Here is a 20,501-nt window from a genome sequence, read left to right on the forward strand (position 1 = left end):
TCATACATCTAGCCTCCTTGTGCGTTAAACAGCCCTTCTAGTCACACCATGCTGTGTCGTGACTGGGTAGTGCCCTGCGTCTTTTTGCGCAACTCGGTAGCGCAGAACGTCTTTTTGCGCAACATTTTACATTCAAATGTGCCTTATTCGCACAGTGATGAGTATAGGACGCACAAGCAGCTTCTGCTGACTAAAATGATATGCGGCATGCCTATGTTCTGTGTGCAACTGCAGGTGCTTCTGAATGTGAAACACCACCTTACATTGTCACAGCCACTGACAGTGTAACGTAGCATTTTGCATCCAGATACACCTGCATTTGCACACAGAATATAGACATGCCGCATATCATTTTAATTGGCAGAAACTGCTTGTACGTCCTATACTAATCGCTGTGTGAATAAGATGCATTTAAAGGTCTACTGCAGGTGCTGTCAAGGGATGCTAGTCTAGACAAGGAAAAAAAAAAACACAAAATTCCACCAGCACACCATAATAGACCAGTAAATGAGATTTACATCCTATATGATAGTAGAAATGCAAAGATCTCGGTTTACAAACAGTCAGGTGCATAAATATTGGGACATTGACAGAATTTTCATATTTTGGCCTCTATTCACCACCACAATGGCTTTGAAATGAAACAAACAAGATGTGCTTTAACTGCAGACTTTCAGATTTAATTTGAGGGTAATTACATCCAAATCAGGTGAACGGTGTAGGAATTACAACGGTCTCTATATGTGCCTCCCACTTTTTAAGGGGCCAAAAGTAATGGGACTATCAACTCAAAACCTATTTCATGGACAGGTGTGGGCTATTCCCTCATTATTTCATTATCAATTAAGCAGGTAAAAGGTCTGGAGTTGATTCTAGGTGTGACATTTGCATTTGGAATCAGTTGCTGTCGACTCTCAATATGAGATCCAAAGAGCTGTCACTATCAGTGAAGCAAGCCATCATTAGGCTGAAAAATCAAAACAAGCCCATCAGAGAGATAGCAAAAACATTAGGTGTGGCCAAATCAACTGTTTGGAACATTCTTAAAAAGAAAGAATGCACCGGAGAGCTCAGCAACACCAAAAGACCCGGAAGACCACGGAAAACAACTGTGGTGGATGACAGAAGAATTATTATCCTGGTAAAGAAACACCCCTTCACAACAGTTGGCCAAATCAAGAACACTCTCCAGGAGGTAGGTGTATATGTGTCAAAGTCAACAATCAAGAGAAGACTTCACAAGAGTGAATATAGAGGGTTCACCACAAGATGTAAACCATTAGTGAGCCACAAAAACAGGAAGACCAGATTAGAGTTTGCCAAACAACATCTAAAAAAGCCATTACAGTTCTGGAACAACATCCTATGGACAGATGAGACAAAGATCAACTTGTACCAGAGTGATGGGAAGAGAAGATTATGGAGAAGGAAAGGAACTGATCATGATCCAAAACATACCACCTCATCAGTGAAGCATGGTAGTGGTAGTGTCATGGCGTGGGCATGTATGGCTGCCAATGGAACTGCTTCCCTTGTATTTATTGATGATGTGACTGCTGACAAAAGCAGCAGAATGAATTCTGAAGTGTTTCGGGCAATATTATATGCTCATATTCAGTCAAATGGTTCAGAAGTCATTGGACGGCGCTTCACAGTGCAGATGGACAATGACCCGAAGCATACTGCAAAAGCAACCAAAGAGTTTAAGGCTAAAAAGTGGAATGTTATGCAATGGCCAAGTCAATCCCCTGACCTGAAATCAATTGAGCATGCATTTCACTTGATGAAGACAAAACTGAAGGGAAAATGCCCCAAGAACAAGCAGGAACTGAAAACATTTGCAGTAGAGGCCTGGCAGAGCATCACCAGGGATGAAACCCAGCGTCTGGTGATGTCTATGCTTTCCAGACTTCAGGCTGTAATTGCCTGCAAAGGATTTGCAACAAAGTATTAAAAAGTGAAAGTTAGATTTAGGATTGTTTAGTTTGTCCCATTACTTTTGGTCCCTTAAAAAGTGGGAGGCACATATAGAAACCATTGTAATTCCTACACCGTTCACCTGATTTGGATGTAATTACCCTCAAATTAAATCTGAAAGTCTGCAGTTAAGCACATCTTGTTTGTTTCATTTCAAAGCCATTGTGGTGGTGAATAGAGGCCAAAATATGAAAATTCTGTCAATGTCCCAATATTTATGCACCTGACTGTATATTTGCAAACACATCCTTAAGCCACCAGCCACTACAGAGAATCGGTCTAGTGGCTGGTGGCTTAAGCATGTGTTTGCAAATGAATGTAAACCGAGATCTTTGCATTTCTACGATCATATAGGATGTAAATCTATTACAGAGTGCTGGGGGAATTGTGTGGGTTTTATTTTTTAATTTCAGATGTCAACAGTGTAGACATGCTGAGGATGTTGACATGCTGCCTGTCAACATTTCAACAACGTCAACATCATAACTGTCGACATTGTGGTGTGACATTGTGAATGTTGTCCTTATGACTGCATCCCATAAGTAAATTCAGACCATAATCAAGAGTCCAAGGAGAAATAAAGGGATTGATCCTCGAGCTTTTACATTTTGGATGAATGTACCAGTTGGACTCCACAAATATAAATGGTCTCTTTATACAAGTGATTGTTACTGAAAAGTTATTTCTAATGAGAATAAATGCCCCATAATTAACTGTTTTACTTCCACTTCACACACATTCAGAACTTCCTGGTAAAACTACATACAGATGTGTCCTTATACATCTTTGCTACAGTCGCGGTATAAAGTCCCTCTCGGCGCACCAGGTCCTGTGCAACTCTGCTAGCGGCGGACGATTTTTTTGCGTGTTATTTTACGAAAATACATCTAAGTTGCAATGTGATGCAACTAGGACGCACCAGCAGACTGTGCTGATTAATTTGATATGCAACACTTGTATATCTGTGTGTGACTGAGTCTCTGAATCTGTATACAAATTGCTACAATGTAGCGGCCGCATCTTTTTTCATTCCAAGTTGCGGCTCATATACAGACTCATGTGCACACAGATATACAAGTGTCACATATCAAATTAATCCGCACAGTCCACTGGTGCATTCTAGTGGCATTGCGACTTAGACGCATTTTCTGCAAAAAAAGACGCCCAACACTAGCAGAGTAGCACGGGACCTGGCGGCTCACTCACGCCAGGCAAGTCTTGCTGCATGGCGAAGTGAGGCTAGAAGTATGAGGACACATCTGTATACATTTGTCAATGGATGTTTTATCTACTACATGTAGTGGGTCCATTGAGTGGTAACTGAGTAACCAAACTGTGTAACATTACCTGTTGTCTTGGTACATTATCACTTTCATAGAATCCATCCGGTAACCTCTTTATCGCCTCAGCTTCCTCTCTACATAGTAAGATGGGCAAATGGAGTTTGAACATTTAACAATAAACAAAACATGCAATAACATTTACTAAATATGAATTCCATAAAGTATATCAGATTTAGGATATTAGAAATGTACATTACATACAGATACTAAAAAAAAAAATACTATTTGAAAAAAAGGATTATAAAAATATAATTTATAATATTTAACTATTTATTTATAATATAATTTACAAGCACAATACAATCATTTAAAAATTGTACTTTGTGACAATAAATATAAAAATTGAAATGGAGTTTTCTAGTCTTTTTTATAGCTCTGCTACTATAGACCGTTTCAGAGGAACTTTACACTTTTTAAAAGTTTAAAAAAAAAAAAAACCTACAGTAACGTGTCATACATTTCCAGAGGTGGGGCCTGGGCTATACATTTCAGGGGTCAGTATACTGCCACTAGTCACATTTATTCAGTGGTTAGATTATACAAGCTATATAGGAAGCACATATTGGAGCTCAGAAAGATGACGGCATAGGAATTTATTTACCATATGTGATTATGTTCCTATATAGATACCTATAAAAAAGAACAAGTTAAACCATAAAATATGTTTAGCAAGGTTATTTGCTAACATTGCTAAAAAGTGCAAATTTGCACTAAAACCGTAGCGCCCAATCCAGAGTTTCCACTCATTGACCGCCTTGCACTAGACAGCTACAGATGGTCCTCTTGTATCTTTGCTGCATATGCGGCAAATCGCGCCACGCATGGTGCAAGGCGTGCGCCCACGAGCCGCGCACTGCATTAGCATCTGCAAATCCATAGGATTGTATGGTGCGATTCCAGTGGGCACCAGAGCATACTGTAGCGCATGTTCCTGCAGGTAATCACATGGCGCGATTTGTGCGCACATTTGTAGTGCGATCGGCTAGGTTGTAAGAGGACACATCTGTAATATCCAACTGCTTGCCGATTGAGCAAGGTTGCCCTTTTTCCCCTACCAGTACTACAAACTCCTGCTAGCTGGAATTGTCCCCACCCAGTGTTGTAGCTAGGCTGTACTGCTGCACATCTGCAGTACCACTTTACAAATCCCTACACTGGCTCCTTGTGTCCTCCAGAGTCTAAATCAAATTACTAACACTTATCTACAACGAGATCAACACCATGACTACGAACACCTCAAAATTCATATCAAAATAATCTCTGTCTCGTAGTCACAGTCTCCATCCAGCTTACAAGACTTCTTCTGTGCCACTACCCACTTATGAAACTCCCTACCATACACGATCAGACTATTCCACAGCCTTCAAATCTTTAAACGCTCTCTGAAAACCCATCTCTTTAGAGCTACTTCCCCTGATATGCAATCACAATGTCGACATCTGCCATGGACAAAATGTCAGCATTAGGGAGACCTTAAAAAAAAGATTTTCAACATTGTGATCATGTCAACAAGCTGAACAAGTCGTCATTACGAACATTGACATGATCACTGTTGACATAATATACCAATCCCTTTCCGCCTATATTACCCATACAAATGCACCCTCACAACTGTCCCAATCTCCACTGTGAGTGACAGTTTGTGCACTCTTCCAATTACAATGTAAGCTCTCTCATGAGCAGGGCACTCCCTACCCTTTGTTTAGGTCTGCATTTTTATTGTCAAGTTTGTATGTCCCTGTTTTATGTTTGTCCAATTCTGCCAAACGTAGAGCCGCTCTCTCTGGTGGGAAGGAAAATCTGGTAATGTATGGGATCAAATAATATGAGATATGGTAAGAACTTACCCTTGTTATCTCTGTTTCTACGAAGTCCATAGGGTTCCACAGGATACCTTGGGGGTATAGGTGTGACGTCAGTCGCAGGGCACCAAAGAGTTAAGCTTTCAGCCTCCCAGGATGCACTAGGTCCCCCTCCTATACCCCGCCCCCGGGCCAAGGCACCTCAGTTAGTTACCAAGCCATAGGCCGGAGGAGGAGAAGGAAGAGAGAGAACAAAGATCTGGACACATACAAGAATCACATTCTCACCAGAGGGAGACGGAAAACCGGTGACCAGAGCAAAGCCCATCTGCAGCACAGGTGCGACAGGGCGGGAGTCCTGTGGAACCCTATGGACTTCGTAGAAATAGAGATAACAAGGGTAAGTTCTTACCATATCTCATATTTTCTACTTCAGGGTCCATAGGGTATCCACAGGATACCTTGGGGATGTCCCAAAGCAGTATCCTTTAAGGGTGGGGACGCTCCTGTGCTGAAAGGAGAATCCGCCGCCCGAAGGAAGCATCCTGAGAGGCGAAGGTGTCAAACCTGTAATACCTCACGAAGGTATGGACAGAGGACCACGTAGCAGCCTTGCAGATCTGGACTGCAGAGGCACCACGTCGAGCTGCCCACGAAGGACCCACAGACCTAGTGGAATGAGCCTTCACAGAAGGAGGAACCGGCAGGCCTTCATGAAGATAAGCTTCAGAAATAGCCATACGGATCCAGGCTGCCAAAGTTTGCTTTGAAGCAGGCCAACCCCTTTTTACAGAAGCCATAGAGGACAAACAAAGCGTTCGACTTCCTAAATGAAGAAGTGCGGTCAACATAAGTCCTTAAGGCCCGCACAACATCCAAAGAGGCCTCACCCACGGAAAGACCCGGTGAGTTAAAGGCCGGAACAACTATTTCCTCGTTAACATGAAACTGGGAAACAACTTTGGGAAGAAACTCGGGCCGAGTGCGGAGCACTGCCCTGTTCCCATGAAAAACCAAGAAAGGGGGTCTACAAGAAAGAGCCCCTAACTCAGAAACACGTCTGGCCGAAGCAATAGCCAGAAGGAAAACAGTCTTAGCTGTTAGCCATTTAAGATCCACTGAGCCCAGTGGTTCAAACGGCGGTCCTTGGAGAGCCCTCAGGACCATAGCCAAATCCCAAGGCGCCACAGGTGGAACAAAGGGCGGCTGAATGCTGACAACACCTTGCATAAAGGTGCGCACATCCGAGATTGTAGCAATCCTACGGTGAAACCAGACAGACAGGGCCGAAGCCTGTACCTTCAAAGAAGCGAGGCGAAGCCCATGATCTAGTCCCGCTTGCAGGAAGGCGAGAATCCGAGACAGACGAAACTCCCGCGGTGCATAACCTCTCGGTCGACACCACTGGAAGAACGTATGCCACACGCAATGGTATATCCTCGCGGAAGACGGTTTCCGAGCTCGCAACATGGTACGCACCACAGAGCTGGAAAACCCTCGGGACCTCAGCATGGCCGTCTCAACAGCCACGCCGTCAAAGACAGCCGAGTCAGGTCCGGGTGACGACAAGGACCCTGAGACAAGAGGTCCGGTCGTAGCGGCAACCGCAGAGGACTGTCCACGGACAGACCCTGAAGGTCTGAGAACCAGTGCCGTCTGGGCCACGCGGGAGCTATCAACAGGAGCGTCCCTCCTTCCTGTTTGAATTTCCGGATTACCCGTGGAAGAAGGGAGACCGGAGGGAATAGATATGCGAACCGGAACGTCCACCGGACGGACAGAGCATCCACCAGAGACGCCCCTTCGTCTCTTGTGCGAGACCCGTACACCGCCAACTTGTTGTTGTGCCGGGACGCCATGAGGTCGATCTCTGGAAGACCCCATCTGTCCACCAGTAGTTGAAAAACGTCCGGGTGCAGGGACCATTCCCCCGGATGAACGTCCTGGCGACTTAGAAAGTCCGCCTCCCAATTGAGCACTCCCGGGATGAAGACCGTTGATATGGCCAGAAGACTGCGCTCCGCCCAAACCAGGATCCGAGACACCTCTACGAGAGCCGCCCGGCTTCGGGTTCCTCCTTGCCTGTTTATGTAGACCACGGTGGTAGCGTTGTCCGACTGGACCTGTACCGGGTGACCCTGGAGAAACCGATGTGCCTGCTGGAGAGCATTGAAGACCGCACGGAGTTCCAAGATATTGATAGGAAGCTCCGCTTCTGTCGGAGTCCACCTGCCCTGGAACAGATGTGGACCCGAAACTGCTCCCCAGCCCCGAAGACTGGCGTCCGTTGTCAACAGGACCCAATTTGGAATCCAGAACGGACGTCCCTCGCTGAGGTGGGTCATCTGTAACCACCAAGCAAGGGACAGGCGAACCTCCGGGGTGAACACAATCGTCTGGGACTTCAGAGACTGAGGCAGCCCGTTCCACTTTGACAGGATCAGGTGCTGCAGAGGTCTGGAGTGAAACTGGGCATATTCCACCATGTCGAACACCGACACCATGGAGCCCAGTAACCTCATCGCCGAGTGTAGAGACACCTGGCGGCTGTGCAGACAACTGCGCACCCTTGACTGTAAAGCAGAGATCTTTTCCTCCGTCACGAAGATCTTTTGCTGTCCCGAGTCCAATAAGGCTCCAAGTTGCAGAATCCTCCAAGACGGGATTAGAGTGGACTTCTGCCAGTTGATTAACCAGCCGTGCCGTTGCAGCAGGGCAATGGTCAGGTCTAAGTGGCGTAACAGGAGCTCTGGTGATCCCGCCACCAATAACAGGTCGTCCAAGTACGGCAACATGCGGACTCCCTGCAGCCGCAGAGAAGCCGCCATGACCGCCATCACCTTGGTGAAAACACGTGGTGCTGTCGCCAGGCCAAAAGGTAACGCCCGAAACTGGAAGTGGTCGCTGCGGATTGCAAACCTGAGGAACTGTTGATGGCGCAAAAGAATAGGGACATGCAGGTGAGCGTCCTGTATGTCCAATGACACCATGTAGTCCCCCGGTTCCAGCGCCAGAATGATGGACCGTAGGGTCTTCATCCGAAACTTCGGTACCCGCAAAGACTTGTTGAGTGCTTTGAGGTTGAGAATCGGACGATACGACCCATTGGGTTTCTGTACCAAAAAAAGATTTGAATAGAAACCCTGGCCCCTCTGGGAGAATGGAACAGGCACTATAACTCCAGCCTGGAGCATAGTGTGCAATACCTTCCGCAGCTCCGTAGCCTTGTTCCGGTCTGATGGTAGACCCGTGGTGAAGAATCGAGCCGGGGGTCTGTGCCGGAAGGAGAGGGCGTACCCGTGGGAGACCACCTCCAGAACCCAAGTGTCTGTCGTAGTGACCGACCAACACTGGGCGAACTGCAGCAGGCGGCCTCCCACCCTGGGATCCCCCAAAGGGAGGCCTGGACCGTCAGGCCGCAGGCTTGTCATCTGGCTTGGGGGCCGGACGTCTGGTACTCCATGCCTGCTTCCGGGGCTTGACCGATTTCCTAGGGCCAGCCTGACGAGGAAACGACTGTGGTTTGGGCCTGCCCTGGGCCCTAAATGACCGAAAGGACGATGGTCCAGAACCAGAAGGAGCAGCGGCCGACGGGAGACAAGCCGATTTGGCTGCCGCCGGCGTGGCCACAATCTTATCCAGATCCGGACCGAAGAGAACTTCTCCGGTAAACGGCAAGGCTTCCAGACCCTTCTTGGAATCTGCGTCCGCCTTCCAGGATCGCAGCCACAAGGTGCGACGAGCAGCTACCGCTGCTGAAGAAATTCTAGACACCAGAGTACTAATGTCTAGAGCCGCCTCGTTGATGTAGGTGGCCGAATCACGGAGATTGCCAATCAACTCCGCCTGTTCGGCCGGACAGTCGGATTCAAAAGAAGCCTCTAATGAATCCGCCCAGCGCTCCATCGCTCTGGCAACCCAGCACATGGCCATAGCCGGCCGTGCTGCCCCCCCTGCAAGGGAATAAGCGGACTTCAGGCAGATTTCTACCTTGCGGTCCGTAGCATCCTTAAGGGAGGACATGGATGGCATCGGCAATGTGGCACTACGGACAAGACGGGTCACGTGAGAATCCACCTGTGGAGGGGATTCCCACTTAGCAAAATAATTCTCCGCGAATGGATAAGCCACCGCCAGGCGTCTCTGCGGCTGGTATCTTTTGCCAGGTTGTTTCCACGCCTCCTCTAAATGGTCCACCAACTGACCCGAAAGAGGAAAGACTGTGGCATCGCCCTTCACATCTTTGAAAAAGGCATACTTAGATTTAGCCGCTGGGGGAACTTCGTCCTCAATCACCAAGGCTGTGCGGACCGCCCGAATAAGTCCAGGAATATATACTTTGGACTTAGCATCAGCGTCCTTAGTATGGAGAGGTTCCTGATCGTAAGGATCCAGAATCTCCCCATCATCAGACGTCCCTTCATCATCCTCATAAGGAGCGGACAGGGACGCCACCGGCCTTTTATGAGGCCGCATCACAGACTCCCCTTGCAACACATCCGACAAGTGCTGTACAGAACTCGTCAGGGAGTTAACCCACGCTGGCTCCTGAGAACCCGGGAGCGGGGAAATAGGGAGACTGTGGGGTACCACCAATTGTCGTGGGAACCCCTGCATGGGTGACGACACCACAGACTGCTGGGACAAACCCATCGGAGTAAACGCGGGCTGCGGAGCTAACTGGCCCACTAAAGCTGTTAACGCCTGAGCGAAACAAGCCCAGGGCGGCTCCTGTACCGATGCTGTAACCGTAATAGGCCGCGCCATGGACAAACACTGCCGGCAAAGGCCCTCCGCGCTACCCTCCCCCTCCGCTAACGGTACTTTGCACTTGGTACACTGTAGCCGGAGGGGAAAATCACTTTCAGACATGATGGCACCACGTATGTGACCTCTCTCACCAATTAAGTATTAAATAGGCGAGAGACCACCCTGCAGCACCGCACTGCAAGGGCTTTAGCAGAAATAACAGGGACAGTAATAAAGCTGACAGTTTTGAGAAGATAAAGTTACAGGCAGCAGCGCTAGCACAGTCACATACAATGCAGAGAAATAACAATTCCTGCACTAACAGCGCTGATCACTCAACTACACAGACACAGGGCCTGGTAGGACACCACGCTGCATACACAGACCTGAGCCACAGCGGAGGAGAGGTATGCGGGGGGACCCAGACCACGATGCTTCCTTCCAGGCTTCCAGCAGCGTTCACCATGCGTTGCAGAGAAGATGGCCGCCGAGGAGCAGAGAGAAGCTGGCCTGGGGGAGGAGCGCTGACACAGGACTAGTCAGCACAGTGCAGAGAGGGCTGTGTGCAGCGGGGGAGGCACCGGCTGTGAGACAGGGAAGGCGCGCTCCCCTGGCATGCATTTAACCCCTGGGACGCCGCAGCGCTACCGCTCTGCTGCGGTCCGCTGTCCCAGGGGGTAGTGGAAGCGCAGGTTGGTCGCCTGGCTCCACGCTGCAGCCAGTCCCCAGGGAGCCCCCTGCCTGGGGACTTAGGACCATGTGATCAGCGGGGACCCACCGCGGGACCCCGCTGCTTACCTCTGTCCCCCTTGAATCCGGCCATGGTCCGGAGCATCTGGGGTCACCGCTAGCTGAGACCCCAGACGCCCACCAGCATCCCCGGATCAGTACCGGCGTTCTGGTACCGGCGGGGTGTAGGGAAGACAGCATGGACGTCAGGACTGACTGTCCATGCTGTTCATCCAGATGTGCAGCCACAGCTGCATGAAGAAAAAGCTTCAGGGGCTCTTCTAGCCCCCACTCCAACAGGTGCACCCGACTCCGGCCGGGCACCAAACTAAACTGAGGTGCCTTGGCCCGGGGGCGGGGTATAGGAGGGGGACCTAGTGCATCCTGGGAGGCTGAAAGCTTAACTCTTTGGTGCCCTGCGACTGACGTCACACCTATACCCCCAAGGTATCCTGTGGATACCCTATGGACCCTGAAGTAGAAACCAATAGAAATTTGCTCCAAAACCCTGGAAGACAGACCAGATTTTCCTTTCTACCATACAGATTGGACAGATATATCTGTCAGTGTGTACCCAGCTTTACAAATCTACAATAATAATAATAATCTCATGAACAATAAGCGGATATTTGTACTTTAGTTAGATACTTTTCTCGAAGTCCAACGGTGAACACTAATCCATGGGACAAAAAGGTGTCTTGGGCACTTCCATGAAATTCTTCACGGAAGTCTGAACTTTTGTGTTTTTTTTCTAACATACATACCTCCAATACAGGAAAGATCAAAATTAACCCTCATTGACTACAGGCAATTTAAGTCAAACAAAAGTCAAAACCAGAGCGAAGATTGAGTGGTCGTACAGTGTCCCCCAATGGACTTCCGAAAGTATTTAGCGCAAGTACAAAAATCCAACAGGCAGTCACAGACTTAATGGAATGTGCTCTGACATTATCAGGAACAAGTTTATCTGCTTCTACAGCTGTGTCCTCATACACTGTTGTGGCAAATAGAGCCTCTCAGTATGCCAGGTCCTGGGCGTCTCGCCACGCCAATCGTCTTTATGGCATAAATAAAACAACTGGGAGCAACCAAAGCACTATCCTGGCAGCACTCATCAATTTGATGTGCAACATTTGTATATCTGTGTACGACTGAAAGTGAATCTGTGTAAAAATGGGCTCCGATGCAGCAGCTGCAGCTTTTTCTCACGCCAAGTTTCGCTGTGCTTCATCTGCGACTTTGTACATGTATAAAAACAATTCATGTGTGGTTAAAGTCTCAGCCCAGTGTCTCTAGTACACTGTCAGTGGTGTTTTGCTGCATCTGTGATGCGAATAAGGCAAAGTTCAAAGGGAAAAAAAGGTGTTTTTTTTGTACCCAACGTAAAATCTAAAGTCCATCTCGGAGACATTGCAGACTATGGGCTTAGAAGGGAGGCTGAGTAGGCACTAAATAGTTGAAACTATTGGAGCTGAACCCCCTACTCCTCTCTAAGCCCTCCCACTTTCTGCAGCAACTCCGTTATTTATCTAACATAGCCGAAAGGAGACCTCAGCATCCAACAATAAACAACCAGGTAGGGAATGCAGTGTTCTCCAGATAGACTCAAAGAAATAGATTTTATGGTAAGTACAAAAAATCCTCCAGGGGGACACTGCAGACTATGGAACTTCCCAAACCAAGCCTCAAGGATATTTACGCACCAGCCAAGCCATGCACAAAACTGGCATCAGTGGTGGCCACAAAGTGTGTAACCTGTAAAACGGTGGAGAAAGACTGGTTGAAGACTGTACCAGAGGACCAAGGAGCCACTCGGCACAGCTGTTCAACTGAGGCACCTTGCTGCGATATAAAAAAATCGCTCACGGCCTGAGGAGAATGCACCCGGAGAGGATTAGGCTGACCCAGAGAGACATAATCCTACTGAAGAGCAGAAGTGATCCAGTGAGCCACAGAGGTCATTTGACCACCAAACCTATATAAACTCGCAATGCCCAGACAACATCCAGGAAGCAGAAATGACTAACGGGATCAGAAGGACGCAAAAAAAGGAACACAATCTCCCAAGTGTGAGAGTCTATAATAATTTATAGTATTTATTTAAAACATACTGTATGATTTATCAGAAAAAGTCATTTTCCTTTACACAAATATCATGAGATTAAGCCAGCATTATACTGAACGAGCATGTTACAAGACAACAGCAGCTGAATGATCCCAGAATAGGATACCAAGTCTGGACACTGTGAAAAAAAAAGACATACTGAAGATGCATTGATACATTCTATGTACTTGTTAAACCAATCATATGTATTCTTTTCTGTCAAACCATTTTTGGCAAATGTTTGAGACAGCAGTTTTCTGAACTTATAAAAGACGGCTCAAAGGGGATGTGCCTCTGAGAGTTGAGTGAATTCATCACAAGTGTGTGTTGAGTTTTCATCATCTCCCCAGCCGGCTGGAAGGAAAATTAAGAACAGGAGTAGTGTTTTGCATACCGTGATCCAGGAGTAGGAAGCCTCATCACCCTAACATTTTGTGGGGGCAAACGTCCGGGATCCCCAACTGCCTGTCTATACTGACGGATGTCCACTTGAAAATTTGGAACTGCAGAAGCAAAACCCGGGTGAGTATTGAAAAACAAATGCGCATTTGCGCTTTTCAATGCTCTCTTCTGCGCTTCCTGATTAGTATTGTGGTGTTCAGTATGGATGTGCTAATCGGGGATCTATGAATATATTGTATGACAAACCTGCTCTTTTAAAGTATAAGTTGTCTTGTCTTGAAGTGAGTGAAAGGAGTGTGATTGTATGTGTGCTAACTGTGAGATGTATATAAAGGAACCAGATCTTTAAATAATCAAAGACTGCACCGCTCATCTGCTATTAGAGGCTTGTCCTGTCTTTTGAGAGGTGTGACCCCTGGGTTGAGACATTCACTGATCTCATTGCTCTCATAGTAGCTGTAAAAAGTGACACCTAGCGCCTAAACAAGGTAAAAGTGTTTAGGAGTGCAGAGAAAGGTGCCCATTGATTCGGGATAGGGTCCTTCACGTTTCCTCATTGGTACCCCTAGGGACGCCTGGGGCTGAAGGGATGTACATGTTATTCATCTGTGTAGCATGCCAGAAGGATTAGAACAGTGGGTCATAATCTGTGGGAGTGTTATAGTGACATTGGAAATAATGTAGTTTTTTTTTTTTAAGGACAGGGATAACAGGTCTCCAGAGTCTGATATATGAACCACATATAACTATAGCTTGAGGGGTGTACTTGTGTAGTGGTATTACAGAAAACCAGATAATTTATAAGTCCTGATCTAATATCTGTAATAAATCAGAGGATCCCTGTGGTATATATTTGTCTCATAGGGTGTTAACATATTTGGCCACCAGGATATATAAGGACTGGGCTGGACTAATAAATTAGCTAGCCAGTAATTTGTGCAGGGATAGTTCAGTAGTAGCCTGTCCAGTTATTAGGGGGTTACCAGCTGATAGGTATTTGAAGCTGATAAGACAGGTATTGTTGTATGGTTACCCAGTAGGAACGCAGAATAAGTAATGACTGTTCTTTTGAATAAAATAAACATTGCTCAGGGGATTCAGGAAAGACTAGTAGCTTAAAAAACCCACAATGGGGGCTCAGGGCAGTAAAGGCATGGTAAAAGAATTACCATGTGCTCCTGTGGATCTAGTCGAATCCAGGGAGGGGAAAAGTACACTTAAAGATATTCAAAAGATACTACAGAAAGCAGGGATGCCCAGTGTGGGTTCCCTAGATCCTGTAAGATAGGAAACCTTTGCAAAAGAAAACAAGGCTTGGATAGAGTGTAAGAAAGTAGGCAAGCAAGTACAGGCTTGGTTAAAAGTAGCCAAAGAAATACATAAAGAACAGGAGGTAACAAAAGACACTGAGTTTATGGAAGATTGCGGTCCAAATACTGTGAGGGATGTCCCAGTGATCCCTTTTGTAAATCAACAGGCATCACCAACAGCCCCTGATTTAAGCCCAAAGTACCCAAGTTTGGCTCCATTTACCACACCAGTAAGGCAGGAAATGCCCATGGTAAATGTGTACCTAATGCTAACACTAATTGTCCATTTTGTAGGAATCAAGTGCCCTGGTCAGGGGAACCCTGTGATCAACAAGGCTTAACCAGATCACCTCATTATCCATCACCTCCAAACTTATCACCAGTTACACCACCAGCTCCTCCACTGCCTTATGCAGGAGGAAATTTCAGCCCCATTCCCATACAAGGGTGGCCAGGTACCTTAATGCCTTGGATGTTTAATAAAAACAGGACACGGGTGTTCAAGAAGCAAGCCACAGGCAATAATGATGAACCTTGCGGCTGTGAACACTGTGGGGGTGAACAGATGTATTTTCAGAAAGGGATAGGTCCACCCCCATACCAAAACACATCTGTAGAGGCTTATCCTGTAACTACAAATGAGGTGTTTGAACCAGATCCCCAGAATGCAGCAGTTATGATAAGAGTGAGAACCCAAAATCAGTATAGACCCTGGACAGCAGCAGAGATGAATGATATTGTAAATAAAGCCCCAGACACCAAAAATAATCCAATGGCCCTCCACAGATATGTGGAGAGATTAGTAGCTATTTGGGGAGCTACTTGGGCAGATTTGGAGGAAATATGTAGAATGACAGTGGGAGCAGGCAGCCTGACAGAAATACTAGCTCTGCCAATAGGTGAAGCAGGAGTAGTGGGAGTCCCAGGTGCAGATAACAGAAAAACTCCTGAGTCAGGGACACTCTTTGTTACTAGGTTAAGGAGGTGGTGTGAGCAGCAACAGCAGCGTATGCCTGCTGTGCCTGAAGGCAGGCAGAGAATGGGACAGTCAGTAAAGGATTATTATGATCAAACACACCAGTCACACTTAGATAGGGGATTCCAAGATAATAATCCTACCCATGAGTGGTTGCTTAGAACTGCTTTTTTGGGAGGCTTACTTGAAAATTTGAGGGTGGAACTATATCAAAAGAGATCAGAATCAGGTACTATGACACTTCCAGCTGTACTGGATGTATTAAGAGCTATAGAAGATCAGGAAGAAGAAAAGAAAAGGAAAGTAAGAGAGAGAGGTCAGGTTCAAAAAGTGACAGTTCATTTGATGCAGGATGGTCCCTATAATGAACCAAAGCCTAGACAGACCAAAGAAAATAGGAAAGTATCACCTGAAGAAGCAAAAAGGAGAGGGTTATATTTCTTCTGTCATAAAGCAGGGCACATGAAAAGGGATTGTCAGAAATATAAGGAATGGGCAGAGAAAAGGGAGCAATTTGGAGTAAGGGTTCAAACAGTGCACAGCCCATAGGAAATAGGCTGTCCAGTGTCAGGTCCCCCACAATCCATTATTAATACCTCAGATCCCAAGGGAATAATACAATTGACATTACCTGGGGGGGGAACACATTGACTGTATAATAGACACTGGCGCAAGCCGTACCGTTTTAAGGGCAGAAGATGTTCCCAAGAAATATGTAACAAATCAGACAATTCCTGGAACAGGACTAACAGGACATACTGTATCCTTACATGTTAGTAAGCCCATAAAAGTTGCAGTGGGGTCAGCAGAAATTAAAGTGCCTGTAGAATTCCTGACCTCCACATCCTGTCCAGTTAACTTGTTAGGAGCAGATATCCTTAATGAATTACAAGCTACCATTGAGTACAGGGATGGCAATGTAGTACTGAAAGGAAGTACAGGGCAGGATCTTCAACTAAACCAAATACCAGCAACAGCAACTCATTTCACAGTAGAGTTAGCTAATGCATTTTTTTCTGTACCTCTTACATCAGAGTGTCAGCTCTACTTAGCTTTTACAAGTATGGGTAAACAGTATTGCTGGACAAGATTACCCCAAGGAGGGGAAACCTCTCCATCTGCATTTACAGAGGCTATGTCTATCATACTGCAAGGGTGGAGACCACAGTTTGAGACCACCCAGTTGTTGCAGTACGTGGATGATTTGCTCCTATGTGCAGATACAGAGGGACCATGTCAAAGTGAAACTAATTCATTACTTATTTTTCTGTGTGAACAAAATTGCAGCGTGTCAAAAGAAAAATTGCAAACGGCTCAAACACAGGTTACCTTTTTAGGACTTTGTATTTCTCAAGGTACAAGACATTTGACACAAGATAGGATATCAGCTATACAGAAAGTGCCAGAGCCCACTACCACCAGGCAACTCAGAGCATTCCACTACCACCAGGCAACTCAGAGCATTTCTAGGACTAACAGGGTATTGCAGGGAATGGATTGCCAACGCATCCCTCTTAATGCAGCCCCTCTATGATGCGTTGACAGATACAAAAGACAAAACAGTAACATTAACATCAGAACAGAAGCTTTTATGCAGATAAAAACTGCAGTTACCCAAGCACCAGCACTAGGATTACCCAGATATGACTGGCCTTTTATGTTATTCTGTCATGAAACCCAAGGACATGCTCAAGGGGTATTAATGCAGGAACATGGTGGTAAACAAAGGCCCCAGGCATATTATTCATTGCAGCTTGATAGTGTAATCAAAGGAGCACCCTCTTGTATAAAGGCAGTAGCAGCTGCAGCTATGCTTAAAGACAAGGCAGCAGATTTAGTGCTGGACCACTCATTGATAATACAGGTTCCCCACTCAGTAACAGAAATACTTAACCAGGCCAGAACTAAGCATCTTTCTGCAGCCAGGTTAACCAAGTATGAGGTAGCCCTACTAAGCCCTACCAATGTGACCATTAAGAGGTGCACAGTGTTGAATGCTGCTACATTGCTTCCAACACAGGATTCAAAAGAGGGGAATAGTGAGGGAGGCATACATACACTTGTTGATAACATATCAGGTAATGGCAATAAGGAACACAACAGTGAGGATGATGAGGGGGATAATGTACTGCAAATACAGTCACATAAAAATGCAAATCAAAATTTTTCTGACCATGATTGTCTTGAATTTATGAAAATGGAAATGAAGGAACTAGAAAATGTAACAGATGTTCCCTTATCTAATCCAGACTGGGAATTGTTTGTAGATGGCTCTAGATATTATCATGAAGGGTCCCTAAGAACAGGGTATGCAGTCACCACCTTAGCTGAGGCATTGATTCAGCAACCACTCCCACCTTCCTGCTCAGCACAGGAAGCAGAGTTGAGGGCACTCACTGAGGCATGTATAATGGCTGAAAATCAGACAGCAAACATTTACACTGACTCCAGGTATGCCTGGAGTGTGGCCCATGATTTTGGGCCTATTTGGAAGAGTAGGGATTTTATGGGCTCGGCTGGTAAAACCATTAAGCAGGCTGAGCTCATTAGATAGTTGTTTGCAGCCTAATGGTGCATACACACGATCAGATTTTTCCTTCAGATATGAACGATAACGATTTAAAAATCGTTCAGTCGTTCATATCTGAAGGAAAATCGTTCATATCTGACATGCCTGAACGATGGACGATCAACGATGCGCGTTCCCGTTTGTCAGATAACGATATCTGACATCCGATGGGTTTGCAGTCAGACTTGGACGATTCCATTCATTTTAATGTAGTCAAAAATCGTTCAATCGTTCAAAACTTTGGTAAAATCGTTCAAATCGTTCAAATTGTTTAATCGTTCAATCGTTCATCTGACAAATCTGACAAGTCTGACAAATCTGACCGTGTGTACGCTCCATTACAGCTTCCAAGTAGAGTAGCCATTTTAAAGGTGTAAGCACACACCAAGGAGAAAACAGCTGAGGCCAAGGGGAATGCCAAAGCAGATGCTGCGGCTAAGCAAGCTGCCCTGTTACCTATCCCAGCCCTCTATGGTATAGAAACAGACACAAAGAAAGACCCCTTGGACATACAGGCTTTACACCAGTTTCAAGAACAAGCCTCAGAAGGCGAAAAGAGAGGCTGGGAAAAAGAGGGAGCCACCTGTGTTAATATGCATTGGGCTAAAGCCACCAGGTGGTGCCTCCCCAGGGCCTTATATCCCCTGATGACCCAGCTGGCCCATGGTCTAGTGCATAATTCAAAGGTGGCCATGGTAAACACGGTGCTCCAGCACTGGATAGCACCAGGCTTTAATGCAGCAGCTACAGCGTACGTAGCGTCATGCCAGGTGTGTGGGAAACACAATCCAGGACAGACAGTAAAAGTACCACAGAAACATACACCAAAGCCATTATACCCGTTTCAGAGACTGCAGATAGACTATATTCAGTTGCCTAGGGTGGGGACATATGAGTACGCCCTCATTTGTACAAACCACTTCTCTAATTAGCCAGAGGCCTAGCCAGTTGCTAAAGCCACTGCAAAAACAACAGCTAAGAAATTAATAAGTGAAGTAATTTGCAGATACGGTATACCAGAAACTATAGAGTCTGATAGAGGGTCACACTTTACAGGAGAAATTATGCAGCATATCATGAAGGATATGGGCATTGAACAAGCCTTTCACACCCCTTATAGGCCTCAGGCCAGTGGGCGTGTAGAGAGACTAAATGGTACCCTCAAACTAAAGATACAAAAGATGATGGCACAGACAGGCAAGACATGGGTGGACTGTCTGCCCATAGCTTTATATTCAGTAAGAACCACCCCCAGTAAGAAACATAAGTTGTCACCTTATAAGATATTATTCTTAGGACCTCCTAAGACAGGGTGTTATTTCCCCCCAACAGTTGCAGCACAATCATGCAGATTTAACAGACTATGTAGCTACTCTTTGTAGTCAAGTGAATAACATCCATTCTTTAGTTTTCTCTTCCCTTCCAGACCCAGAAGCAGTACCTGGTGTACATTCATTGGAACCGGGCGATTGGGTATACACTAAGAGACACATCAGAAAGTCTCTGGAGCCAAGATTTGATGGTCCATATCAGATTCTGTTGACTACACCAACTTCAGTGAAAATTGGAGGAAAGAGCACGTGGATACACACCTCACATTGCAAGAAGTTGACGGTCAAGATTGAACCACCATCATGAATCCTTTTTGTGTGATAATGTTGGCTATACTTAGTCTAAGGGTATTGCACACACACCAGGGGACAACAGGAGGACAAATAGAGTACTCTAGGGTAGTCTATGGTAACCAGACTTACCAGTTACACAGATTTAATGTAACCTGGTCAGGAGGTTCGATATATGTAAAAAGTTTAGGACAATATAATATAAGGCATCTCTATTGGGCACCAAGGGAGCATGATAATATTACTATCATAAGTGGAATAAAATTAAGTGTTGTACTGATAAGTTTACGGGCTATAAAGGATTTAAGAAAATGTGGGCACAGGGTATTCAATGTGTTAATAGTACGCACCCTGGTATACCCATAGGAAGCCCAACAACTATAGAAAGAGGTGTAGTGCTAGTTTGCACTAATACCACGCAATTACCAAATAATTCAGTAATAATGACAAGGATGTACGTCCTAAATAGCAAGCCCACTATAAGGAATGACTCACTAGTTAAAGTTCCCTCCGCTTGTGTAAATGTGGGTACCCAAAGACAAACCACTATATTAAGATTTAATATCGCTTTCCCCCCACATCCAAAATGCTATAGCAGACAAAAGAGAGAATGGTATGATACATTGTTAGGAGCATCAGGTACAGGTATAGGGTTACTTAATAGTATAGATATAGAAACTTTAGCCAGCAAAATGAGTAATGCAGGAGAAGATATGAGAAGACTAGTTACAATGCAAGCTACATGGATGCCTACAGTATTTACCCCATTACAGGCCAGTATATCTTGGGATAATGAATATTTACAGGTGTTCAATAGCACATTGTTTAACACACTTTACCTGTCAACAAATGTTTCTGAACTGTTTAATTGGACTGAATGTTCTCTCAGAACCATGCATCAAAATATGCAAAAGGGTA

The 20,501-nt window shown here is 45.8% G+C and overlaps 1 protein-coding gene across 2 annotated transcripts in view; it reads right to left on the reverse strand.

Annotated features, from left to right (window-relative positions):
• KIAA0753 (KIAA0753 ortholog) overlaps positions 1-20,501 on the reverse strand; it is an 81,021-nt gene that overhangs the window by 17,853 nt on the left and 42,667 nt on the right. For both annotated transcript variants that reach the window (XM_088466326.1, XM_088466325.1), the window contains exon 12: positions 3,325-3,394. In XM_088466326.1, the coding sequence (XP_088322452.1) occupies positions 3,325-3,394 (70 nt within the window). The remainder of the gene's footprint in view (positions 1-3,324; positions 3,395-20,501) is intronic.

Source organism: Taudactylus pleione, unplaced genomic scaffold (assembly GCF_031769625.1).
Source record: "Taudactylus pleione unplaced genomic scaffold, aTauple2 ptg002829l, whole genome shotgun sequence".
In the NCBI taxonomy this organism is placed as follows: domain Eukaryota; kingdom Metazoa; phylum Chordata; class Amphibia; order Anura; family Myobatrachidae; genus Taudactylus; species Taudactylus pleione.